The sequence below is a fragment of the Corvus moneduloides genome, chromosome 2 (assembly GCF_009650955.1).
Source record: "Corvus moneduloides isolate bCorMon1 chromosome 2, bCorMon1.pri, whole genome shotgun sequence".
Taxonomy (NCBI): Eukaryota; Metazoa; Chordata; class Aves; order Passeriformes; family Corvidae; genus Corvus; species Corvus moneduloides.
In genome coordinates this window covers 51634411-51661801 of record NC_045477.1, presented here as the reverse complement: position 1 = coordinate 51661801, position 27391 = coordinate 51634411, and the positions used below count along the sequence as shown (strand labels likewise).

The 27391-nt window shown below is 39.2% G+C and overlaps 1 protein-coding gene across 3 annotated transcripts in view; it reads left to right on the top strand.

Annotated features, from left to right (window-relative positions):
* Positions 1 to 27391, top strand: part of DCLK1 (doublecortin like kinase 1) — a 242854-nt gene that overhangs the window by 141076 nt on the left and 74387 nt on the right. For all 3 annotated transcript variants that reach the window (XM_032099596.1, XM_032099597.1, XM_032099599.1), the window contains exon 5: positions 18866 to 18982. In XM_032099596.1, coding sequence (XP_031955487.1) covers positions 18866 to 18982 — 117 coding nt within the window. The remainder of the gene's footprint in view (positions 1 to 18865; positions 18983 to 27391) is intronic.

Below are 27391 nucleotides of genomic sequence, written 5' to 3'. Positions count from 1 at the left end.
GTAGATGTGTACAGCAACAGCTATAAAAGCATCTGTTGAGTTGCTCTTCATAATGAAGAATGGGGAACACAGCATCTGATTCACACAAGGTTTCTCTCAAGTTGCAGATTGCAATAGCCGTGCCAGTGTAAAACTGGGAATTATGTAGCTGTGTGTCTGGCATGCTTTGTGTGGAAGTTCCGAGTGGATGTTTGTAACAGTTTGTCATTAGTGGATGTATAACCCTTTCTCATGAAATTACTGTGCTATCCTCACCCGCCATGAATTCAAATAAAACGTATCAGTCAGGGTATGTGTGTATGCTACCACATTAATAACAATTTGCAGGATGATAGGGATTGTTTCAGCTGCCTAATTCAATACAGGAAGTCAGTGAGATCGTAAATCATGGAACAAATTATCTTTTATCTTAAAAGAGAGTGAAAACACTGCTGTTAGATTTATGTGAATGAACATATGCTTTTGCACCTAGCTGTTCTGAAAGCAAATTAGTAAAACAGCTTTCCATACTGATGCATTTGTGTTTTCAGAACAATAGTTAAAATAGTTAAAAGAGTGTTTATACTTTTTAGGGGTTCTTCTTCATTTTTTGTCATCATGTTATGTTTAAAGAGTTATGTTATAACCCTTTAAATTCCTTATTTTAAAGTCTGTATTATTTGCTTGGTTGATTTTAAAGTTTGCGTATACAAGCAATTTCAGTAGCTTGAAAAGTAATCGCACATCAGCTCAGATGTATAAATTGTGCATGTGCACATAATTAAATCTTCTATTGTAGGCTCAGCTAAGCCATGTTGCATTAACTCACTTTTGCTATGCATATATGCAGATAATGGCTCTGACTCAGCTGACGCTCAGCAACTGGGTAAGCTGCAGTAACCTGATCGTCTGCTTGAGCCCCTTTTCTCTTTTTAAATTTCTGTTTTAAAACAGACATAGCGAATTTTTTCATTTCTTTTGCTTTTTAAAAATACTTTGTCTATTTTGGCTAGGCATGGATCTGTTTTTATTTTTGATGAGGTTGGATCAGTTAGGTTTTGCACACTGACTTGGGGCCACAAAGTAAGAGGGGTTACTAAGACCTGTGTCCACAGCTGTGGCTCATACTGCTGTGAAAAGAGAAGTCAAAAGTCCTTCTCTGTTAGAGGCACAGGGAGAAAGAGCACTCATCAACGAGCTCAGCACAGATGAGCACTGTGGAGCCACGAAACGATCTCCTGCCCACATGGGAGTCTGCAGGAAAGGGTGGGAGGTTGACGGCTTTTTGGATCTGGCCCCATTTCATCTTAATCTGCTCTGGCTCCTGATCTTTTCAAAGTCTCCCCATTGTGCGTGTGATTTCTGCTAAACACGCAGAGAAATTTTTAAGATCAGGACCATATGATATAGCAAGATTAATCTACCCTTTGGCCTTCACCTCTCCCTCCCACTGGGGGAAAGGTTTGGTTCTGCTAATTTGTCATGTTACTTTTTTTTTTCTTCTTCTGCCATCATTTTTTTTTTCTCCTCATGGTTCACCTAAATTGGGCATTTTTACCCAAACACTTTCAGCCTATAATGAAGATAAATAGATTTCTTCATGTCCACTGCATGAATTTTGAAGACATCTTTGTTTATTTCACCCAGTTTTAACACAGAGAATTTGAACTCATTTGTAGAATATAAGTGTTTTTTCACTTGTATTCTATATTGTGGCTGAATGAATCCGTGTAGGTCTGTGAAGCAGATGTGTTAGTACAGGCAGTAGAACAGCTTCATTCCTTCCCTCATCTGCTGCAACGCAGTCAAATTCTGAATTGTTATGATATGCATTAATTAAATATTAATAAACAAAATATCACCAGATAATGAAGCTGCAGTCCCCTCTGTCGTATTAAATCATTGATGAGGTGCCTGTAAGTAGGAACTGTGGCTGATGATGTCTTCTGCCTCGAAGTCTCTGATTGGTTTTCGGAGCACTTGTGTAAATTTTTCCATCGTCCTTGCATCAGAAAACAATCTTTTGCCTCATTAAAAAATATATGGATCATGATATCCTCCTACCTCATCAGTACATTCCTTTCATGCCTTCTGACACCTAAATAATAACTGAAAGCGGATCAATTTTGCAGATAACCATTTTGTGATTCAACTATATTATCTTGTTACGTATCAGTATGTAATTTTCAAGCTTGTTAGAGTAAAGAGTTAGATTTTTAGGAATAGATGCAGAGTACCTCTATTACCTGTTTCTGTTTTTAAAGTAATATTAACCCCATAAAAATACTCATTTTGGTGAAGGAATGGAAGAAATAATGAAAAAAATAAAAATACTTGTTTGCGCTTGTCTGTTTCAAAGCAGCCCAGATGTTAATCCAGCTATTTTAGATTCTACAGATCCTACTCTGCTGTAAATAAGGTATAAATTCACTATTCATGGTCTTCTGAAAATGTCTTCTGTCCCCATAATGGCTTTTTACCCATCTGAAATGTTACTTCTGCATCTATATCTATTACTTTTTTATCTATAAATATCTCAGATTTACAATACTTAATTTCAGGCTCTTCTGTTTGCAGCACATTCCTCTCAGCCATGAGAGGTACAGAGATTATTTAGTTTATATGTTGTGGGAAAGCAGATATTTGGTTTCCTCAGATGTGAGTATTAGGAGAAGGAGCTCCTCTTCGAACAGTAAGGCTGTTTTCTCATGAGACTGGCAACTTTAAAAGATGCTGCTTATTTGAAACAGTCCAGGCAACTGGAATCCTATTGCCCTTCTTCAGCTGTTCCAGTTGATCACTTAATTTGTATGGCTCAGTCCATCAAGGGTTTCTTGCTCCTGGCTTTAGTCCATAACTGCAGTGGAAATGCCACTGCCCAGTCACGGTCTACAGAGTGATGAGTTGAGACTGAACAATCAGAGTACTTAGGAGTTTGATTTACTATGCTCTCTTGTGTTTTATCACTGAATTTGCACTGGCTTATAATACTTGTATCCTTTTCCCAATATTTATTCATTTTCAAGTTTCTTTTCCATAAAGCAGTATCTCTAGTCCTCTGCTTTTATATGTTTAATAAACTGCACCTTTTGACAAATAAAGATAGCATGAAATAATAATAATTAGGAAAGAAATTTGCCAGGGGCTGGTTATTTTTCTTCCATACCACCTCAGAATTCCTATTACTACTATAGATGCCCAAGTGAGATTTAAATAAACCCTCTCACATAGTTGAGCAGCCTGTTGCAGGAGCACAGAAGCTAGGATATGCTATTTTACCCTTCTGAGCTCCAATCACAAAGCTAGGTTGGTGCCATTACTCAAGTTAATTCTAAGATGGTACCTCCAGATCTTTATGCTGCAGTCACAAAATGAACATGCCTCATTAAAAAATCCCCATTTGTTCATCACATTCTTTCAGCATAGGAAAACATGCCTGATCTACACAACAGAGTTTTGGCATCCAGAATTACCTTTTATCTCCACAGATTTGCATGCAGGCACATGTTAATGTGGAGTAAGCAAACAAAGCCCAGCTTGTGGCACCTAAGTAGAACCACATGCCACAAATCTCAGCCAGGAACACAGCTGCCAGCAAATCCTCAGTGTGCACACATCCCAGGAGCAATGTCAGCAGCTGCAAGCCCAACAATATTTCTGGCAGTGATGTTTTCTAGTTTAGGCCTTGCCACGCTTTATATCTCTTGCCCATCTGTTTGTTTTGCATTGTGTTACATCATCTTGATTGCAATAGTTAAATTATAAAATCATCAGGGGATCATACAGAGAGGGAAGCTGCCTTGTTCATGTTGCCTCAGAGAGAGCTTTCTATTCATAGAAGTTAAGTGTCAGAGAAAGTGTAGAGGCTTTCTTGTGGGAGGAACAGACATATGGGAGGCTGGGACTGACACACAAAACCATGGGGAGGTTAGAAGCAAATTGGAAAGTTAAGGCAAGGATATGTTGTCTTCAATATTTCTGCATTTCAGTTACAAAGTGGATTTATGATGTTCTTGAAGAGATTCTTGTGTTTCAGGTACTGGAAGAATAGAAGTTAGTAATTCTAGGACCTGTATTTTATCATTGGCATTGTCTATATATCAGTATTTTGTGACTTTGAGCATTGTTATCTGTATGTTTAAGTTAGTGACAAGAAGTCACATTCTCTCTCAGAATATCTAGAGGGAGGTAGGAGTATGTCCTGTGAATAAACCTGTTTTTTAAGCTAACTTTTGAGTTCAACTGTGTTAGGAATTTTCAGTATTTGGGAGGGTGGGGGTGATATGCTTGTAAAAAAAAAAGTATGCTTTAATGACTTTTCAAAGGAAATTAAGTGGCTTTCTGACAATATTTATAGGTAAGTTTGTAAGCATTGGGTTCGCATTAGGTCTTTAGTGATCTTTTAGTCTTTTAAGTTGTTCGTTATCTGTTCAGAAACCGCTTCAGAGTGTTGTGTCCTTTCCAAGACCAGGAATACTCTTAAATATGGAATAGCCTCAAAATTTTAAGTGAATGTTTTAAAGAACTAAGACTTTAAATAAAAAACAGATCTGAGAAAATTGTGGGGGACTCACAAAGTGACGCAGTGCGAGTCAGGGGGGTGGAAAGAGTGTCGCGTCCATCCCGAAAGTGTGCCTTCGGAGCACCTTGGGGGGTGCCACACAAACGCACTCGGACACACCCTGGCACACCGCAGCTGGTGGGTACTCATAGCCACTCACACACACAGAGCCGGACAGCTCCGGGGACAAAGACGCAGGAGGGGTCCTTTGTATGGAGTGCTGAGAGGTTTACTGAAGTCCCTCCTGGCAGGGATCCAGGGACAAAGAACCCAGAACACTGAGGGCTCCAGGGTTTTATAGGGGGTGGTACCAGGGGTGGGCAGAACATCGGAGACCAATCATCTGGGGGCCAAGGGGTGGAGAGGGCGTTGGGTGACAGAACAGTGACCAGTGGGAAAGGAGAGGGGTGGAACAAGGGGACTGGGAACCAGTGGGGTATTAAGGAAAGGAGAACTATCTAGAACATGGACTTAAAAAGGGTAAAGGGGATGGTCTTAGACCTCTGAGCCTGCCCACCAGCAGTCTTCCACTGTTTTGGGGCCCTGTGGCTCCTTGGTCTCTCCTGTGGTGGCCTCAACCACTGCGACAACAAAGAATAATGTGGCAGAACTTGTTGAATTAATTATTTGTTAATCTTTCATACTAGCTACGCAACTTCAAAAGCAGCCCAATATTTTGTCAACTCACATGACAGCCCTCTTCAGACACTTAGTAGGATACCAACTTTGTTTAAAAACTTGGAAATAGATAGGGTTCCAAATTTGAATTTCTTTAAAAGTAATGGTGGAGATAGAAATATTTCTTGGTCACCACCTTGCAGAGCAAAAAAATGACGTGGGTCAAAGAATTAAAAAAATGAAGTACCCCTCTAAAATGTCGACTGCATTTTTAGGGTTAGCATACTTTATCAATCATAATAATGGATTTCATTTAACGGGAGAAGGTCAACTCCAACTGGATTTGTCTAATATCAGCTAAGTTTTTGCAACTCAGTAGTAAAAAGAGGTTACAAAAAAATAGTTCTAGAAACAATGATCCACTGAAATGCTAGACAATATCATAAATGACACCTATAAATTTACAGGTAGAGTATAAAGCATTGCTTTCAACAATAACCTAAGGAATGTATATAAATATAGTCTTTCAGTCCATAGTTACCACTCCTCCCGTCCCCGCTGCCTACCCACTGCTTGTTGATTATCATTTAGGCACTAGCTGCATATTAACCTCTGATCCTTGCTTAAACTGTTTACAGTCAAGTGCTCCAGAAGATGATGTAGGCTAATGTTGTTTTCATTGGTTGGGGTTTGTTTTGGGGTGGGTTTTCTTTTTGTCTGTTTGTTTTGTTTGGTTGGTTTCTCTGTTTGTTGGGTTGTGGGTTTTTTTATGACAGCTTTTCTTGAACTACATAGAATGTGTGAGCTTTTCTGTTTTCATCTAAGGTTTTTTCATCTAGACATGCCTATGTATGAGCTTAAGAATTAAAGATGTACTTCAAGAGCAGATTAAGTTGTTGAAGATGTAGATAGAGCCATGCCTTTTCATCAACCCTAACAAAATCAGTTTAGATCTGTCCAATGAAGGTAAAAAAGCATCTAATCCATGAAGGCAGTAAGAAATGTCTTCTCTAAGTATGAAATTTTGTCATATAGTTGATTTGGAGGAAATGTACATATATCTTAATTGTGTGAGACAATATTAGCCAGCCAGGCTGAATTGTCTGTGAAGGAGAAGGTCTGTTTTTTGGAGATATCCATTCTGCTAATGTCCAACTGAGAAAAATTCTAAAAGTTAATCAGTCTGGTTTTTGAAGACAAATAAAAGATTTATATCTCGATAGTCTCCCCACTCAGGAAATGATAATGACTTTAATTCACCCATTAAGCAATCACTTTTCCTTCGCTAAAATGTTCTTTGACTTTCACTCAGTTTTACATTAGAGTGAATCTCCTCCTTTTAGTTATCTTTCAGCTAAATCCAAGCAGAAGTTCTGATAATGAAAAAACTTCAGAGTACCTTTTATGAGTCATACTAGGAAGACTTAATCGAAAGAATCGTAGAAGGAATCTGAGAGGTCCCACAAGAGGACCTGCTCTACCTAAATTGACTTTATAGGTTTCTGGCTAACATGTGTGTGTGCAGTTGTAGTTAGGGAAATTCAACAAGTCTTCCATGTGATCTGTTCCAGTACTTCCTTATCCTTGCAGTTAAAACCAGGTTTTCTCATGTCTGAATTAATCTACCTTTTGGAAGCTTAAGATCATTCCCCTTTGTCATATTTGTGATAAAACCAATAGTAGGAAGTTAGTTTTTCTTCATTTTGGCAGTCTACTAAGCATTGAAGGCTGCTGTTTTGTCTCATCGCTTCTTTTCTGAACTAAAGATCCCATTTATATTAGTTGTCCTTCATTGGTCATATTTCCCCATGTAGTAATATTCCTTAGTATTCTCTTAATCCTCTGAAGGTGAAATCCTCATGTTTATAAATGGGAAACACAAAAGTGGATGTGTTGTGTTAGCTAACACTGCAGTAGCCCTGGGGAGTAATTCAGATGCCCTCCACAGAGGTGATACCCTCAGCAGGGTGAGAATTCCATTTGCTGCAGTCGTTTACTTCAGATTCAGCATGTGACCCACTGCAAGACTTATGTCCCACTTTGCAGAACTACTGTTTAGCATTTATGCAACTGACTCTTGCAGTGATGGCATCATGCTTTATTCTATTGCTTACTCTTTCCTGGTTCTAGTACCTTGGACTTGTTGAATTTTATCTGTTTTTTCTGGTGACTTTTGCCATTTTCAGATTTATATTGTTCCACAATGCCTACGGCATTACCTGTGGTAGTGTCATCTCCAGATTTAAAATGCATATTCATCTTATTAATTCAAATAAATATTGACTAGACCATGATCAGAAACAAAACTCTGGTGACTTTCTCTGTCCATTGTCTCCTAGTTTAACAGTAAACCCATTAATAACTACCCTGGTTTGCTTTTCCAATGCCCAACTTAAAAGCAATTTCTATAGATGGTATTTTCTTAAATTGCAGCTAGGGATTCGAAGTTCTGAGCAGAAGCCTTATAATCTCTACTGTCTCTCCTGTTGTCCTTTATAGAAAGGACAAAAAATTTTATAAAAATTTTGACTATTTTATATGATTTTAATATCTTTTAAGCTTCAAATGTTTTGTTTCCGTTATTGCTTTGTATTGTCATGGAAACAAAAGTTGAGCTTGGAAGGGACCTCTAGAGGTCATCTGATGCTGGGTGCCCAGGATCATGTCTAGATGGCTTTTGAATATCCCCAAGGCTGGAGACTCCACCACCTCTCTGGGAAACCTATGCCAGTGCTTGGTCCCTTCAGAGTGAAAAGGAGTTTTCTGGTGTTCAGAGGGAACCTCCTGTGTTTCAGTTTGTGCCCATTGCTTCTTTTCTTGCTCCAACCAAAAGGAGAGGATCTTGACTCTCCCTTTGGATAACTTCTGTCAATAATCTCAAGTAAGCCTGTCTTTTCTGCAACTCCTAGTTTTCTGTTGTGTCCCAGTTTTAAAGACAGGCATTTGCTTTGACTTTTTCTCTTTGACCTGTGCTTGTTCCTCACAATTCTCATAAAACAATGTCTGGTAGCTCAGAGTTCATCTTAGATGTGTCTCTAAATATTTATTCTTCACATCTTGCAATTTGAAAATGTTGTCTAAAAACTCTCTCTAACTTGTTCTCTTCTTTGTGTGTCTTGTCTTCTAGTTTCACTGTTGCTGAAGTTACATTGTTTGCCGGATTGAAGTTAGTAATTTTAATGATCATTTAAGTAGCAAAACTCCCCACAACAATTGGCTTTTCATATTCATCTGTCTTTTAACAGATATTCTGAATTTGTATATTCCTTGTTTTGTGCAAAACTCCTTGCTAATCTAACTATTTCGCTGTGTAAGCCATGGGAATTTGATTTGTGTTTAACTGTTACAACTATAATCTTTATCCCAGTATAGTGTAATTCATTTCTTTGAAGAAAAAAAAAAAGGCTTTTAAAACTTAATACTGCCCAATAAAGTTGTTAGACTAACAAGTGCATTATAAGTAGGCAGATTTAATTGAAAAAAATTGAAGCAGAAAAAAGTAGGGCAGTTTAAATACATATTTTCTTGCTCACCACAAATCAGTTATACAGAAAAATCTGTAACTTCAGGAGACCTTGCTAAAATCTATTAAAAGTTAAGTGTTTTGAGTGGATGTTTCTCAGTAATACCTTTAGCTGATACTTTCCATGTGAAGATGATGTTCTGCAAATGAGGATTTATATTTGTAACTGTGGAAAGAGCTTGAGCTTGTAAACTTCCAAAAGGGTAATTTGAAATAGTAAACAATTGGGAACAAGTTATACTATTCAGACAGCAAGTAGTAATACCAAAACCCCAGAATTTGTTGGACTGCAACACTGACACTTTTCTTAGACCGTAATTGAAAAAATATTTGATGGAATGCCTGTGTACTTGGTGCATAGGATGATGTTAATAGTTACCATATGGATTGGATAGGAGGTCTGCTTATTCTCAAAGTAAAGAAAAAAATTATTTTTAATGGGTAATAGGACAAACATTACCTCTTTGTCCTGAACAGGAAAGCAAGCCTTGATCTTGATGAACAGAATAGTTAAGAGCTAATTAATTTGTACCATTGTCTCATTGCAACTTTTCATCTCCAGTTGCATGAATAAAACAATACCAAGAAAAATACCATCCGAACTGTGCAGATAAAGAAAGGCAGTGTTGAATTTTTCCTGTGGCTTCACCAGTGTTTGTTGAGAGATATCTGTTGTTAGACTATATGCCCCGTAAACAAGCTTTTGTCACAGAAAGAAAAGGAAAGCCATAAGCAAAGGCATGTCACATTTCTTTGTTTTGTGAAGAATAATGCTGAGGCCATAGATAAAAATAGTACAGATGGTTGCAGTTGTAATCACTTGTGCCATCATAAATATTTCCAGTTAAAAGTAGCTTTGTGATATTTTGGTCACTGCAGCTAGTGTGGTAAATCTGCAGAGGTATAGGGAAAGGGTGCTGAATATAAGGGCAAACTAATGAACATTTATGTCAGCATTGGAATATCTTGGCTGAAGTATATTGAGCAAACGGTGATAATTAAAATCTCTGGGAGCGGAACAGAGTATGTGGCAAAATACGCAAAACACACATGTCAAAGAGAATGTTTGCTAGAGGTATGTTTTAGCTAATGACAAAATTCTTATTTCAACTCAGTCTTCAGGTAACTTAACAATAGTTTCTGATAGTCCAGTTTTAATTTCAGAAATGAATATTTTACCCATGCAAGTTTATTCACATTAATTCAGTCAGAAATATTTCAGATTCACTTATACAAGCAGGTTTTGAAGAAGTCTTCTAGTTTTGTGTGCCTACAAATGCAGAGCTGGAAAATAGTTATTGTGCCTTGTCAGAGAAGCTGTTGCAGTGATGAAAAATGGTTTTTCAATCCTTTTTTCCACTGCTGTGGGGTGGAATTTTTCATGATAGCAGATTTTTTTTTCTCATGTAAAGCAAGATTTAACATAAAGTTGTTTTTTGTAGACAAAATATTAATGTGGAGGTTTGTGTAAGATGAATCTGACAAAAAGGTTAGCACTTGGAGAAGCTGGGGAGATAAAATCTACTCATACACAGTGAAGTTACAAAATACAGCAAAATCTTGTGTTGGTATTTGTATTAAGCAAAAGGAACTAAGATACTGCTTCTAATTGGGGTATTTTCACCAAAACTCAAAACCTCTCATTTGTATCTGATAATTCATGAGTAAGATTCATTTTTTCTAATGTACGGGTTCCTAAGATAGGTCACATAAATGAACATGTTCCATTGACTGTAGAAGGACTGTGGGGTGAATAGTTCATAATTCATCATATTTTTAGCTATCTAGCACTAGATGAGTTCTATCCTCCCAAGAGTGTCTTTAAAACAGGAACATGTTTGAAGAAAAAGTAGTAAATACTTGAAGCAACATTTTGATTTATACATAGAATCTGTTTACCTCTTTGGTGAATTTAGAAACATTTGAATTCAGAATTTGAAGATTAGAGCAGATTGAGATATTAGTGATAATATGTGAATTTGCAAATACATTCCTTATTTCTACCTAAACAAGGTATTTTTTGAGTAATACATACATCTGAAAGCATTCTTAGCTTGGGTGAAGTGATTTGTGTTTCTAATACCTTTCAAGATTCTCTATTTTACTGATGTGTAATAAGGCATAGATGACTTTAATGGTTTGTATTTTATTGTATATACTTACCTCAGTTTCAGAATTGGAGAATGATTTTTCACATGAAAGAAAATCTAACTGTTTCTGTAGTTTGAACTCCAATCAAAGTATATTTCTTTGCAGAAAAAAAAAATGGAGATTTAGGTAATTGCTTCCACAAGTATTTGGCACACAGTTGAAATAGAATTCCTAATCTTTATCATGTGTGGAAGACCAATTACTGGTAAGAAATCAAATCAGAAGATAGGATGTCGCAAAACCCTATGCATTTACAGTGACATAGAGCTTAGTGCATGGGATAAAACTTTGGGGTTTTGCATTCTACGCATACATCACTGTCCATCTGCATCTGCAATGTGTTCAGGAACACATTGAGCAGGAAGACATGCAGGAAAAAATTGTAGTAGGCACAACCATGACGATAGAAGCTTTGAAATTACTTAAACCTCTGTGAAACATTCTATATCCCTTTCATTTTTGGAAACTGCAAGATAGTTAACCTTTTGAACATGTTGTAATTGCAAGTCACAGCTGCCAGTGATTGATCAGCTGGGTAGGGTGAATTGCAGTGTGTATCAATGCCGCTAGACAGGAGGCTACCATTTCTCTTGCTGAAGAGAACAAAACTTAGTTCTGCAAACAGAAGATTACTGGTATTAATTGAAGGCATGAATACAGCTGAAAAGTAAAATCTTATTAGCTGCATTAAGAATTAGCAACATGGAACAAATTACCCTTAACATTAAAAACTAAAATTGGTACTGCTTTTGGGGTAATGATCTACTGATTGGCCTGAGGACATTGCTAGTGACACTAATGTCTTTAAGCAGTGGTAAAAGGCACCAGCCTGAGGCTTACAGTAAAGTGGCTTACCAACAACCACAGACATCCTTGATCTTCCCCCCTTGCTTATCTGCAGGATACAGCTGTTGCTGAAACCAAGTTAAATGTTCTCGTCTTAGAGAAACAGATTGGCAGGGATACTGAAAATATAAAATCTATTCCCTACACACAGACCTCAAAGAAAAGCAAAACACAGCAGAGAGTGATATTTTTGCCCAGAAAGAACTTATGAAGGCCATACAATCAACTTCTGAGTTGCTGACAAGTAAGCCTTTTTGATCTCCTGGTAATTTAAATAACTTTTCACAGTCTTCTCTAGAAGCACATTAAACTTTTTCATTTTATGACACATTTATTGCAGATTAGTTACTCTCTGCTGCTTTTTTTGCCATTGTAAAATCTAATGAGCATAGAAGCTAATGTAACATTTTGGAAATGAAACATCATGGGGCTGGAGGCTGCAGGCGTTGTGATTCTGCGTGTTAGCATCCTTTATTTACCTCATGCTTGCATTTTATCAATTTGGCAACAGGAAGAATCAAGAGCTCACAGGTACGTATGTTGGGGTCCCTCCTGGTTCTGACAGTTCCTACTGCTCATTGACACCACTATACAATCTCAGTAACTCTGTTTTCCTTATCTTGTCCCTGCAGTCTCAATCATGTCAGATTGTAGCCTTGGGGTATTTTCTCTTTTTTTTTCCTCAGCCCTATTGTTAGTGTCCAATAAAGGCCTCAGAACTCTGTGGTAAATATTCTATACTATAAAGAGACTGCAGTGTTATATTGTTAGCCTTGCTGCTGTTAGTCTGTACTTCTCTCTCCTACTTTATAGCTCTGTATGCAGTTATACAATAGAACATCTTAGTGCAAGATGTTGTTCACTGGAAAAGCATTCTTATTTATATCATATTCTGAGTTGGAAAACAATAAAGCCTGTAAAGTTCAAACTGTAAAGCTGACCTTTTGTCTTGCATTACCATGGGTGTCATCATTTTGTTCCTTTAATCTCAGTCAGTCAGTGGTGAGAAGAAGGAATGGGGATTCATGAACCATTTCTTTCCTTACTGAACATAATATAGAAACACTTGGTGTTTCTTCTTGGCTGGGCATGCCATGCCCACATGAGTGAGAAAGGCAGTATAGCTCTCTTCTGTCAGGAGTTCAGATCTATTTCTGATACAGTTTTGGCCTCAAAAGAAAATTGGGGAAAAAATGCTATTCTGTTTCATGGCTTGCAAAGGACCCATTCTGTAGTAATCCAAATACTGTTGATGAGGAGAAAGTATGTATTTATTTGGTCATCAGTTTGCATTCTGTGTAGAAAAGACGGTTTCAATAAAACATGCATTTTTGTTTTGTTTTGTCCATACACACAGAGCTCTCCTACAGCAACAGGCAGATTATGGTAATTTCTTAGAGGAACAAGCAGTGGTTGTGTGGTTGCTGAGTGGGATCTTTGCCTACAGTAAAATTTTACTTTACAAACCAAATGTGACAACAGAATTGCATGCGTAAACTGTTCCTGGGAGCTGAGACCTATTTACAACAAGCAGCCTGGTTACATTCTGCCCATGACTGGAAATCCTTGTAGATTCTGGAGCTAGTCTTGCCCTAGTCTTTGAAAGTATGAGTTGCTCGAGCCTGGTGCATGCAGCACTGAAAGCTTTCCTACATGGCTCTCCACAGGCCTTACTATAGCCTATGTCCTTTATGAATAAACTTGTAAACCCACAGGAAATGTGGCACTTGACAAGTTTACCGTAAAGAGAGTATATGCTCATTTGAATTGTGACCTCTTAAAATTTCACATCCTGTGAATTATTTTTGAGAGGAACAAGAAAATTGTGCCAAAGAAGTTGATAATTGAGCTCAGAAGTGTTTATACAAATAGACAAATAGGGAAAATGAGAATATTTCTGTGTCATGGACTAAAAAGGACTCAGTAGAGACAGTGAACCAACTCTGCTTAGCACATGTGAGGCCACATCTGGAATACTATGTCTAGTTTAAAGCCCCCCAGTTCCAGGAAGGTATCATTAAATTGGAGGCAGTTAGAGGAGGACCATCATGATGGGTGGTAGCTGGAGCACTTGTTGTGTGAGGACAGGCTGAGGGAGCTGGGCTTGTTTAGCCTGAGAAAGGAGATTGCTTCAGGGGTACCTGCCAGAAGCCTCCAATGTCCATGGGGCAACATCTCTTCTCCATCAAGGTGGTAGAGTCAGGCTCCTCCTGGTGATGCTTGGTAAAAGGATGAGTGGTGATAGATATAAATTGAAACAAAAGTTTTAGACTAGATACAAAAAAAAAGTCTGAGATGGCAGTGAGGCACTGGAGTAGGTTTGCCCAGGGAGGAAAACCTTTTCCTGGGAGGCCCAGATAGTGTCCAGCCTTGGCGATTTTCTGGCTTGAATAAGATCAGAATCACAGAATCCCTGAATGGAGTGGTAGAGGTTGTAAGGGACCTTTGGATGTTGTTTGGTCTAATTCCTCTGCCCAAGCAGGATCACTTAGAGCTGGTTGCCCAGGACCATGTCTCCAAGGATGTTGATTTCACAACCTCTCTAGGCAATCAGTTTTAGTGCTCTGTCACCCTTCCAGTAAAAGGCTGAGACAAAATCTCCTGCATTTCAGTTTATGCCCCTTTCCTCTTGTCCTGTCACTGGACATTGCTGAAAAGAGCCCGACTCTATCTTCTTTGCATGCTGCATTGCTTGTATACATTGGTAAGATTCTCCCTGAGTTTTCTCTTCTATAGGCTTAACAGTCCCTGCTCCCTTATCTTTTCTCCTCATATCAGAGTCAGTTAATTATCTTAATGGTCTGTTGCTGGGCTCTTTGCAGTACTTCTGTATTTCTCTTGTACTGGGAAGCCCAGAACTGCACACAGTACTCCAGGTGTGGTCTCACCAGTGCTGAGTAGAGGGTCAGGATCACCTGCTGACAACACTCCTCCTAGACCAGGATACTATTTGCTTTATTTGCAGCAACACTGCATTGCTGGCACATGGTCCTCTTGTGTCCACCAGGACACCCTGGTCTTTTTCTGCCAAGTTGCTTTCCAGCTGAGGAACCCTCAGCCTGTATTGTTACCAGGGTTGTTCCTCCTCAGTAGCAGGACTTCCGTGTTCTCATTTTTGAACTTCCTGAGCTTCCCGTCCACCCATTTCTGTAGTATGTCAACGTACCTCTGGATGACAGCATGACCCTCTGGAGTATCAGCCACTCCTCCCAGTTTTATGTCATCAGCAAACTTGCTGAGGCAGCACTCTGCCTCATCATCCAGATCATTAGCGCATGTTGAAACGAACTGAACCCAGTGCTGACCCCTGGGGTGCACCACTAGTTACTGGCCTCCAGCTGAACTTCTTGCCTCTGATCACCACTCTTTGGACTCAGCAGTCCTTGCAGTCTGCTCATCAAGCCTATACATCAGCGGTGTGCCTGTAAGGATTTTATGGGAGATTGCACTGAAAGCCTCACTGAAGTCCTGGTAGACAATATCCACTGCTATCCCTGCATCTGTCAAGCTGGTCATTTCTTTGCAGAGTTATCAAATTGGTCAAGCATGACTTCCTGTTGGTGAATCCATGATGATTACTTCTGATGATTTTCTTGTCCTTAATGTGCCTTGAAATTATTTTCATGATTCATTGATCTATTGCTTTCCCAGGGACTGATTGCGAGGCTGACTTGTCTATAGTTCCCTGGGTACTCCTTTATGTCCTTTTTGAATATAGGAGTGAGATTTTCTGGGTCTTCAAATGGCTATCCAAATCATCACTATCATTCAAAGACTGTTGAGTGACTTCACAATGACGTCAGCCATCGGCGCCTGCAGGGTGCATCCTGTCAGGTCCCATGGACCTACATATGTCTGTTTTGCTTATTCTCTAATCTGATCCTCTTCCACCCAGGATAGGTTTTCCTTTCTCCAGTCTTTCACTCAGCTTCTGGGGCCTGAAGCTTGGGCTTGCTAGTGAAGACCAAGGCAAAGAAGCCATTCAATACGTTAGGCTTTTCCACGTTCTATGTCATTGGGGCCCTATCTCATGCAGCAGTGGGTGCACATTTTCCACAGCCTTGCTTTTGATCCCTCTGTGTGTAACAGAGCACTTCTTATTGCCCTTGACATCTCTCATCAGATTCAATTCTAATTGGGCTCTGGCTTTCCTGACTGTGTCTGCATGCTTGGACTTAGTCTATATACCTCCAAGGTTACCTGTCCCTGCTTCCACCTTCTTTATGCTTCCTTTTTATGTTTTAATTTGGTCAGCAGCAACGTGTTCATCCATGCAGACCTCCTGGCATTTTTGAACATCTTCCTGCTTGTTGAGATGGACTGTTGTGAAACTTGGAGCTGCTCCTTTAATATTCATGAGCTTTCTTGGGTCCTTCTTCTCTGTAGGGCTTTATCCAATGGGACACTTCCAAGCAGATACACGAAGAGAAAGTCTGCTTATCTGTAGTCCAGAACTGTGATCTTGCTTCTTGCCCACCTTCAATCCCTTCACAATACTGAACACTCCTATCATTGTCACTACAGCCAAGGCCACCTTCTGCCTTCATAGTCCCAGAGTCTTCCTTTTTTTGTGAGTGTGAGCAGAGCATCTCTTCTTACTGTTTTTTCTCTCTCTTGGAACAGGAAGTTGTCACTGATGCTCTCCAAGATCCTCCTGCACTGTGTATGCCCTGCTGCATTCCCCAAGTAGGTTGAAGTGTCATTCCCCAAGTCATGCAGGACTATGAATGTGAAGCTACTTCAAACTTTGAGCAAGAAACTGGACTAGGAATTTCTTATGTCCAAACTGGATTATCTTATGATCCTGTGATGCTTGTACATTTCTTGGATTATTGTACGATCATTTGTGATTCTCTCCTGTGTGGAGAGATCAGCTGCAAGAGCTGAATTCCTCTCAGGGCAATATGCCATTAGTGTGGGGTTACTCGCAGGTCAGGGTCAGTATATAGCCTTTCAGAATGATTTGCAGATGAACTGGGTTTGCATGGCCAAGTTTTGATAGTTGGAGGGGCTACAGGGGTGGCTTCTGTGAGAAGCTGCCAGCAGCTTCCCCCGTGTCCGGCAGAGCCAATGCCAACCGGCTCCAGGACAGAGCCATCTCTGGCCAAGGCTGACCCAATTAAAAATGGCAGTAATGCCTCCATAGGTGGTATATATATGGTGATAACATATTTAAGAATCTGGGTGTTTTTAAGGTATTGAGAGAACCTGAATAAGTATTCATACATGTAATAAAATAAAGAGTTAAGCTTTAGTACATAGCATGAAATGCAAGAGAGGGATGTAGATAATCATTTTCTTTACATGCTGGAAACAGCAAAGCTTTTTACATATTGCATAAAGTAGCTGTTTTCTTCATGGACTCTTGAGTTTTTTGACTAAGCAGATGATAAATTCTAATGGGTTTGGCTTGATTGGATCGTTCTGTTTTAGTTTTGTTGTTTGTTGACCATTAGAATAGGCAGTTCCCCTTCCTGGCTGTTTCCCACACAGGCCCACACTGGGATTATGTCACAGTTTTAACAGGCTGTTAGGTGTTTGAAAATTTTACATCTTTGTTTACAGGAAGATACCTGTAAACCTGTTTACATTTGCATTGTATATGGTTTCTGGAGCAGCTGTTTATGCCAATAAATCAGTGTAAGATGTAGTTACCCAATGGCACCTGACTGAAAGCTTTCATATGATTCCTTCTGTTTTCAGTAGATTTTTCCTCACAGAGTAAATGTTTCCTCCGTTTCCCCTGATGGTTCAGTATTAAACAAGAGTAGTCATCAATGAATCACAAAAAATGTCAACAGAAAGAAATTAGCTACTATTGGGCATTAGCAATGTGGAGAGTTTGGGAAGAAAAGTGTCTTTGGGAAGACCAAGGCATTTCTCTGGTCCTCTCAGCTCTCAGCTGAGCCGGATGGTTCGCTCAGTAATGCATCAGTTCTTGCTTCTATTTCCTTGAATAGCTTGATGAAAGATGAACAGTTAGGGCAGCCAAGAGAAATAAATTTCATGACATCGTTCTCTGGTGTATATGTTTAAGTTAATTAGTTATGCTCAATTTTATTTCTTTGTTCTCTAATCTGTCTAAACTATGTTACAGGCTCCACTGATCTGTGAAGACTAAATAATGTGCAGGCTTATACACGGTATTTTCTGACTAGGAAGAAAAAGCTCTTGTTTATTTCTCTTAACCTCTGTTGAGGAACCTTAACCATGGGAAGAAAATAGGAAACAGGTCTGATACAGAACTAAATGTTTACTGATATATTTTTAAACAAGTAAAGTGTACTGACATTGTCAGGTGAGGGCAATATAAACATTGCTACAGACTTTTAATTGTATATTGACTAAGAAGTGTTTTTTTCTTTTTTCCCAACTGTGTAATATGTCTGGTGATTAATCTAGTATCCATTTGGAGTGCAAGACATCAGTGCTATGCACAATAAGTTCTTTCATCCTCAGGCCAAGAACCATTTTGCAGGCGTAATGCAAGGATGCCTACAGATCTGTGTGGGTGTACATAAACTCTAACCTGAACATCTTGAAGTGTTCTCGAGTGGGAGGGTAATTTCGCCTCTTCATTGATTTTACTGATGTCTCTTATGAGCAAGTAGTGCCATTTCCCTCAACCTGTGATGACTTGTGTGTGCTATACAATGTGGGCTATTGCTCACCAGAGGATTAAGCAGGAGCAACAAACCTGCTTTATTTTCTTCAAACCTTTCATGAGTGGAAGACACTTGTGTCATCTCGTACAATTGTAACATTTTGATACAGAAAAGAAGACTTCAGATTTTTCTAGAGGAGGCTGCTTAGGCTGACAAAAATGCTTACATTGCATCTGGATTGTTTACAAAAAATTGCTACATTACTTGTACTGAAATCTTCAAAAGCAAAGAGGTTTTATGAGTAGTCTCAGCACTGTTAAATTAAGCTGTCCTAAGTACCTGCAGTAACCATGGTATTTAAAAGTCTGGATAACTGCAGCAGTTCTTTGTCTGGGATATGGCACATACTGTACTTGGATTTTAATGGAGCCATTTATACAGGTTTTATATTTTCTCATAAAACTCCTCAAGGTGAATGAAAATAAGCGTGGGCTAAATGTTTTCACTTCTCAGTGCTCTTTCTGTTACAGAATCTTGCTGGCTTTCTTAATTGCTAACTTAGGCAGTTTCTTTGTCTTCTAGAATGTCGGGTGGTGAAATCTACTTCCTATACCAAAATAGCCTCGAGTTCACGTAGGAGCACCACCAAGAGCCCAGGCCCATCCCGACGCAGCAAGTCTCCTGCTTCTACTAGCTCAGGTAAAGCAAGCAAGCAATCTTTCTTAACAATAGCAGCTGTTCTGTTTCAATAGAGTGGGCAATGCATTTAAAATGACACATTTCTGTGGAAAAACGTTGTACGTATAAAACAGTTGACAGTAAAAATTCACTGCATCTGAGATCAAGTGTCTTCCCAATACAAAATAAAGCTTCAGCATCCTATAAATCATACTCTGGCATTACAGTGGTTCGATTAACTTTATTTTTTGTGCGTATTTTTGCTTCCAATACCTAAAGACTGAGGAAAAAATTGTAGTCTTTGTACTAGGAACAGAATGAGAACAATACAGAAAGTAGCCCAAGTTATGCAGCATAAGATCTGTGTTACTAAAAGGTTAATTTCACAATCTTTTTTGAATTTTGTTTCTAAGGGAGTGAGGAGGCAGTAGTGAGGAAAGGATTGACTAAAGATCATGAGGGTATTGAGAAAAGGAGAGCAGGGCAGAGAAAGAATGCAGTTACAGATGTGAATGTGGGGTGCAAAGACAGCTGAGGAAGAAATGTCAGAATTGACCTAACAAGCCAGTGATACAGGCTGGAGAAGACATAGCAAAAAGCTTTAGGAAATTCTGTCTGAAGGGCCTTGCCTTGGCTGCCTTTGCAGTAGCTCCCACTAGATAGCCAATGACTAATTCACCCCTGCAGCTTTTTCCCAGGCAGAACAAATAAATAAACAAAAAAGTACATTAGATGATTTGCCATTATTGATGCCGGAAGGTACAAATAATCCTCAGTGTGAGCCAGTTGAGTAGACCCATTCAAGCATTTGCACCATCGCTTGTGAACACGGATTTTGGAAGAGGCGAACATTAGAGCTGTCTGAAATCCACCTCCCTCTTTCTGCCCTAGTCTTCTCCCACCAGGAAAGCAAATGGCATACTGAAACCTGCATGCAGCACCATAAGGTCTTTGTGGGGAGGTGGTGATCAGAAAGGCCCAGTGCTGGCTTCAAAGAGGGTAGGGATAGACCAACTGGAACCTTTTTTTTATTTTTTTTTTTTAACAAACAGACAAAGGTGAGAACAAAGGTGAGAAAAAAACATCTTGCTCTGGGAAGGAGTAAAGTGGGAGAGACACGATGAGAGATGGAGGCATAGATGTGGGTAGCAGGGCTGGGAGGCAACTTGCCTCCTACACATCCTAGAGAACAGCTGAGATACAGAAACCTGAGAAGAGGTAATGGGATGAAGTATCAATTGTGAGGGACAAGCTCAGAGTAGCTCTTCCATAAACATGTTAAGTTACTTTCTTTGTAGCTAGGTGGAATAGAGTTAAATTAAACTTTGGCCCTGTTTAGTGTGTGAATGTTAGACTCTGGGATTTTTTTGTAATGGATGTTCGTTTGTGAGTACAGGTAATGAACACTGAACTGTGTGTGCTCATTTCTATGTGAAATAACTGTCCTGCCATGCATAACAAATCTATGGGATTTCAATGGCACTAGCAATGTTTTTTTCTGTGTTGACTGTGTCATACCATGTTAATTTTGGTCCTGAGAGAAAATAGTACTGTTTTTACTTAAAGATGCTGGGGAAGTATAGGTGAATAAATCTTAGCTTCTTGCAGTTCACTTCTGTAAAGGTCTGAGCAGAATATATTACATACTTCAAAAGATCAGGAGATTATTTTACGGCCTATGGAAAAAAGGGAATGTTTTTACTATACCACAATAATAATTAATGTAATATTAAATTTATAGCAATAAATGAAACAGTGTAGTGAAAATATTAAAAATGCAAGCTATTTTGGATGCTGATGACAGATGTAACCAAATGAAACCTTTCTTATCTGAAACCAATACATTTATAGGAATAGGCACATTAGTTTGTCACCAGCGGCATTTCTTCAGGGTTCAGGTCTAGGGACAGTTTTGTTCAATATTTTTATTGATGATCTGGATAGAGGAGGTGAATGCGCCATTAACAATTTTGATGCTGATAACAAACTGGGAGGTGCTGTTGACTCTCTGACGGAACAAGATGCTTTGCAAAGGGATCTAGGTAGATTGGAGTGTTGGGCAATGATTAATGGGATGGAGTTTAAAAAGAACAAATGCCGGATTCTGCACCTGGGATGGAGTAACGCCAGGCACAAGTATAAAGTGGGAGAGAAGTAGCTGGAGAGCAGCCCTGCAGACAGGAATCTGAGGGTGCTGGTTGGCAGCAGGTTCATTACGAGTGAGCTGTGTGCCCTGGCATCCAGGAGGGCAAATTGCATCCTGGGGTGTGTCAAACACAGCATCACCAGCCAGACAACAGAGGTGATTGTCACAATGTATTCAGTGTTGGTGTGGCCTCACCTTGAGGACTGTGTGCAATTCTGGGCACCACAGTTCGGGAAGGATGCGAAGGTACTCAAATGTGCCCAGAGGTGGACAACAAAACTGGTGAAAGGGCTGGAAGGTATGTCCTGTAGGGAGAAGCTAAGGACTTTGGGCTTGCCTTGTTGTGAGAAAAGGAGGGGCTGAGGAATAACCTGATCGCTCTCTGTGGCTTCCTGAGGAGGGGGTGTGGAGATGAAGGTGCTGAGCTCTTCTCTCTGGTATCCAGTGACAAGGCATGTTGGAATGGTTCAAAGCTGCACCAGGGAAGGTTTAGACTGGACTTGGGAGGTATTTCTTTCTGAAAGGGTTATCAAGCATTGGAACAAGCTGCCCAGGGAAGTGGTTGAGTCAGCATCCATGGAGGTATTTAAAAGATGTGTAGACATGGCACTGAGGGACATGGTTTAGTGGTAGACTTGGCAGTGTAGGGTTAACAGTTGGATTTGATGATCCTAAAAGTCTTTTCTGGTCTTAACAACTCAATGATTCTATAGCTAGGAAGCATTCTGTTACCAAGAAATACCATATGGTTGATTGACCCTGACTGGATGCCAAGTGCTCACCAAAGCCACTGTATTGCTCCACTTCTCAGCTGAACATGCTGAAGTTTTGGTCAGCCCTGAGTTGATTGGGCAGTTGGACTAGTTTGTTGTTGTAGGACCCTTCCTACTGAACTATTCTATTCTATTCTATTCTATTTTGGTCTAGTCTAGTCTAAATTTGTTAAACTTAAAAAGGATAACCAATTGAAAGTGTTTCTTCAGAATTTATTTTTAGTGGGGGGAACAGCTCTGATTTGGCTGTCTGTATCTCTGCTGTTTGCTTTTTGCAAATAGGTCAAATTGTGTGAATGTTACAGTAAACCTATTTCTAACCTTACATACATGAATACTTAGATCAATATTACTTTTATATAAGGAAACAATATTGTACTAAACACTTGCTATCAATAATTGTTTTTAAATCACATAAAACTAAAACCAGTCAATGATTTTTAAAAAATGCAATTTTATATTAGACATTGCATTTTAAAAAAAACAGCAGTAGAAAGAAAAAGAAACATTGACTCTTGGATGGTTTTAGACAAAAGCCAAAGATCTCCCATGAAATACAAACAATATGTACAGTTTTCACTTTTCTGCCACCCAGCAAGCCTAAAAATGCAGCCTATTTCTTGGAATTATGTACCCGTGACAGTAGCAGAATAGAGAAATTGCCATCTAGCGCACATATGAGCAGATAATCTTTTCCATTATATCTGCATTAAACATCTCGGTACTAGAAAATCTCCTGAATGACTTGTGCATAGCTGGAAGTTATACTTTTGTTTTCATGTTGTTACTGCTAAATGTATGTACATGTATTTTTATTCTATGTTTTTAAACTGCTTCTAGATAAGCTTTAAACTACTTTTAGGGATTTTTCTTTCGTTGATAATAAACATGGAAAATACTCAAGGAAAAGAGTAGATTCTTTGCTCAGATCAAAGGCAATACGTATATATTACAAAAATTTAAAGGCGTATCATTTTGTGAAGCATTTTATCATAGAAAAAAGTTGAAAGAAATAGGGATAAAAGGGCAGGCAGAAAGCAGTCTTGATAATGTACCCTTCACAAAAAGCTAAGCGAGGTGTATGGAAAAGAGCGTGTTGCTAATTAGAAAGAATCTGATTCCTTTTGTTTCTTTTTGAATCTTGCTGCACTTCGAAAAGTCTGCACATTCTAACTGCACAAAAGGATCATATGCCTGCTTCAGACTTGAATTAATGTCCATATCAAGATAATACACATGGATAATTACATGGACCAAAAAAAGGAAAGTTCCACAGACAAAGACTATGTTAAAAAAACCATAGAAATCTCAAAGTTGGGTATTAAAACTGATAAAATTGTAGAATGAAAAGATATACTTGAGTTAACGTTTGTTCTCTTGTGTATGCATCTGTAGTATGGTATAGTCTTTAATGCAGGTATTCAACAGGATAGATGATTTGGATTCATCATTTTTAGAGTTAATGAAGGCAAAGTCTTTCGGCCATTTTCCCATTGTTAGAGAAATAGATGTATAAATGAGGTTAAGACAGGTAGACAATCGATTCTGGTTTAAGCACTTAAATGCCATCCTCAACAACTGCTTCCCTTCTTTGACACAGAATTTCAAGTCGTCAATGAATTAAGCACAGCTCTGACTTGCACTAAATGTTTATAAATTCAATGAACTCCGTGAGTTCCTTTCTATGAGCAAATGGTGGTTAGGGGTGATAAACTTTCCCAAATCCATCCCAATAGCTTCTGAATTTCCTTTCAGAAATCGAAGGGGTTATTTTGGGGCATTGGTCATTTGTTGTTTTTCTGTCTGTGTCTTGTTTTTGCATCTCTAAGTCTGGAACAATAATACTTTACCAAAACCAGTGCTTTGAAGATAAACTCAGTAATGTTAAATTATTTTTGAGGAAATTCTGCCTGAAGGCCCTTGCTTTCCATTTCAGTCTCACCTTGTTGTGGTGACCCCTGACTCTGTGAGGAGCTGAGTGTCCTCTCTCCCTGGTGAGTCACCAGCTACTGCTCTGGAGAACCATTTCCCTCATTGTCTCATCTGCTGCTGGGGGAAAAGTACTCTACGACAGTTCCAATGCTCTTAGATGACTTTCAGCCTTTGCAGGTGTCTTTTGCCCTCTGTTGCTTCTAAAGGCAGTCTCCTTGGCAAGCCTGTAGGTCCTGTATAGAGCCTACCATAAGAGCACTGTCAGGCTTTGCAGATATATGGCCATGGGAATAACATCATGGGAACAGCAGGATAAAAACTGCTGTCCCACAGGCTCTAGGACACACTGCCATGGCAGCACAGGGCTAAGTGGGGAACCTGTGAGTGGAGCAGGATGCAGGGTTGCAGGGAAAGACCCTGAGTGGAACCAGAGGCTACAAAAGTGCTCATGGCCACAACGGTTGAAATCTCTGCTCTGGTTAGCTGAGGGCAATGTAAAATGCCTCAGTCTGTGGGAAACACACACTGCCTGTCGTTTCTTGAGCTATACAATCTACGGTGAGCAAAAGGACTGCATCTGCCTTTACACCATTTCTTGGCATATTTCAAAGGAATCTATGCCTTTACATAGGTGGTGTTCACCTTTTTTCCATCCTTGCTTTTTCCCTTCCCTTTTTTTTCATAACAGAGCCTATGTTTAATGTACTTACATTTTCCTGATAGCCTTCCTGGCTCCTGAGAACAGATGCGTTCTATTTTTATATGAAAACACAGAATAATTTTTTCTTCCAAGAGTACAAGCAAGCTAGGAAGATCTGTGTAAGGGCTGACTTCTCCATTATTATGTTTTCTTCAGTTTGTTATTTACATCTGACAGTGTTTCAAAACAGTACCGCCAGACAGAAATCTCTCTGCAGGAGGATTGCTTTCTGGCTTTTTACAAATCCATTTGAGGTATTGTCTGCTTCAAAAGGCTTTCAGTCTAGATAGAGAAGAGAAGCATGGAACAAGGCAAAGAAGAGAAGCAGAGAAAAGATAGTGTGACCTCCTGGGCTGGCGGAAGGCTGAAGTCTGATTCCAAGTGCAATAGATAATCCTACCTCTATTTAATTTTTCTGATGTCTTCTTAAAGCCTGTAAACCACTTTGATATGTTTTTGTTGGCATCAAATAGTATTTGGGAAAAGGCATAATAAAAGAGACATTTAATTTCAGTGAGACTGGGTATCAGCTTGTTGCTGGTGACTGAAAATTATGAATGTCTGATGGCTCTTCAGTAGCTGGTGGCTTCTGTCCAGCTGCCATTTAACACCACTGGTGGCAGCTTCAGCGTGGGTGAAGAGGTAACAGGTTCAAAGAAAGCAGCAGCACTTACATCTTAATCGTTGTTTTTAATCAAATCAAGAGCAGCATGAGATGACTGGAATTACTGTACCCTTGGTCCATTAAATTAAGGAAAGATACTGGATACTGCATTTGGGTGAACTCTGTTTTACCTTCTGAAATTCCAACACTAATTTTCAGGACTTGTACTCAACAAAAGTTGCTATTTCCTTTTTTTTTCTGTTTGAGCACCTTCTTCAAAATTGTTTCCTTCTCACTTTTCTCCGCTGTGAGCAATCTCTTGTTTCCCTCCAGTTACCACTCAGAATATGTCAGATGATTGAAATCATATTTGTAATAGCAATTCAGGTATTAAAGTTTGGTGTTAAAAAAAGTTATTTAGGAGTTTGCATTATTTAGTGTGACAAGTGACTATTTCAAGAATACCTGGGTTGATATGTACCTGTTCCAAATTACAAAGGAAAATATGTGAGGAATGGATAGAGTAGCTCATATTACCAAGGACTATGAGAGGGTTTTTTTTAAAAACTTTACCTGAGCAAAGAAATCGTGAAACTGCATGTCAAACTAAAGCCTGATCAAAACTATAGATGTTCCCTAAAGAAAAAAGTGGACATGGAAATAGGATCTTACTGAAGTCTTCCCTAGGTCAGATGCTTGTGCTTTTCTCTGCTAGTTAAAAAAATAAAAAAAAAAAGAAGAAGAGGTGTTCCTCTGCAATAAGGTATGGTTTCATTTAGTCTGATGGTTCATCCTTAGGCTGTTATCCAGAAAAAACCCTCCTTCAACCACCTGACTCAAGAAGGTCTTTTGTATCCCAAAGGAAAAGAGCATGATGTATCATATTGTCTTTGGAGAAGTCACATGTCTTTATTCACACTGTTACAGGTACTCAGCTGACAGATTTTGTAATAAATATGCTGAAGCAAAATTTTCCTAAAGCCAAGAGGCCAAGAGCACACACCCATGGGAGTGATGGAGTCATCCTGTGGACCCAGGGATTTCCAGATGGTTTTTGCTTTGATCTTGGCTTCTTTTTAATTTTTTATTTATGGTGTTTGTCTTTGATACTAATCTCTGAAAAATTAAATTTTATAGTTTTATATCCTGTAACAAAAACAGGAGTTGGTGAGAGAATGAGATTTGGTTATACTGAGTAGTTAAACCCTCTTAAAGGATGAAGAGTTACATTTACATGCTAAATAAAGAAACATGCTCAGAAATTGTACTGTGTTCACACAGACTGATTTGAGAATCCTAGTCTTTCTAGTTAAGCAGAACAGTTCAAAAGAGAGATTTCTGTTAAATCATACGTACATGTAGATGCTCTCTTGATTAGGTACTCATGAAATTAGCAGTCAATTTCATAGATAGCAGCTGAAGTGCAGAGGGAAAAAAACCCCAAGAGGCACTTCCCTTCTGAGACTACAGGAAAAAACAAATACAAGTGGATTCCAGGGAACTGCATTTTCAAGGCAGTCTCCTTTCTTCTGAGATACAAGATATGTCTGCAATATATGCCTGTCTGCAGCACTTCTCTGCTTGATAGTGCAGACACAGGTGACTTTGGGTTGAGATGGAAGACCGTGTGAGGGGTTTACAGTCCCTGCCGAGCTCTGCACTGCTTGGGTTACACTTTGTGGCTACCACAGGTACCAGTGACTAACAAGGACTCGCATATTGGTGGCTGCTGGGATGGGGACTGTAAACCTGACCTGTAGGTGATCCTTTCCCCTGACATTTCTAATCTGCTGATCAGGTGAAAGTTCTGTGTGGATCTACCAGGCCTTGTCTTCAGTGGCAGAGGGATGTTCTACTTGTATCTGCTTAACTTCTTGACATAAACTCTAGAAAAGATTGAATATAAAAAGGACGGTTTAGCACCAGTTAAAATGAATGCAGTATTGGTATCTGGGGTTTTTTTCTCGACCAGTTGCATGCTAAGGTAGAACTTTTAAAGCCTTGTCTTTACTGGGGAGTCATACTGAGGGCACTTGACTAATGTGGAGCTCTGTACACACTGTCTTTTGGTGTGAAGACAAAAATGACAAGATGTACACAAGTAGAACACAAAAGCAGAAGGAACAAAAAGGCAAGATATGGTTTATTCCTAGCTACTTTGTAACTACATAATCTTACTGAGATAAAAATGTCGTTTTGGAAAGGACAGTCAAAAACTACGGAAGTAATTGAGACAAGGTCAAATAGTGATCTCACATCAGCATTTTCTAGCTAA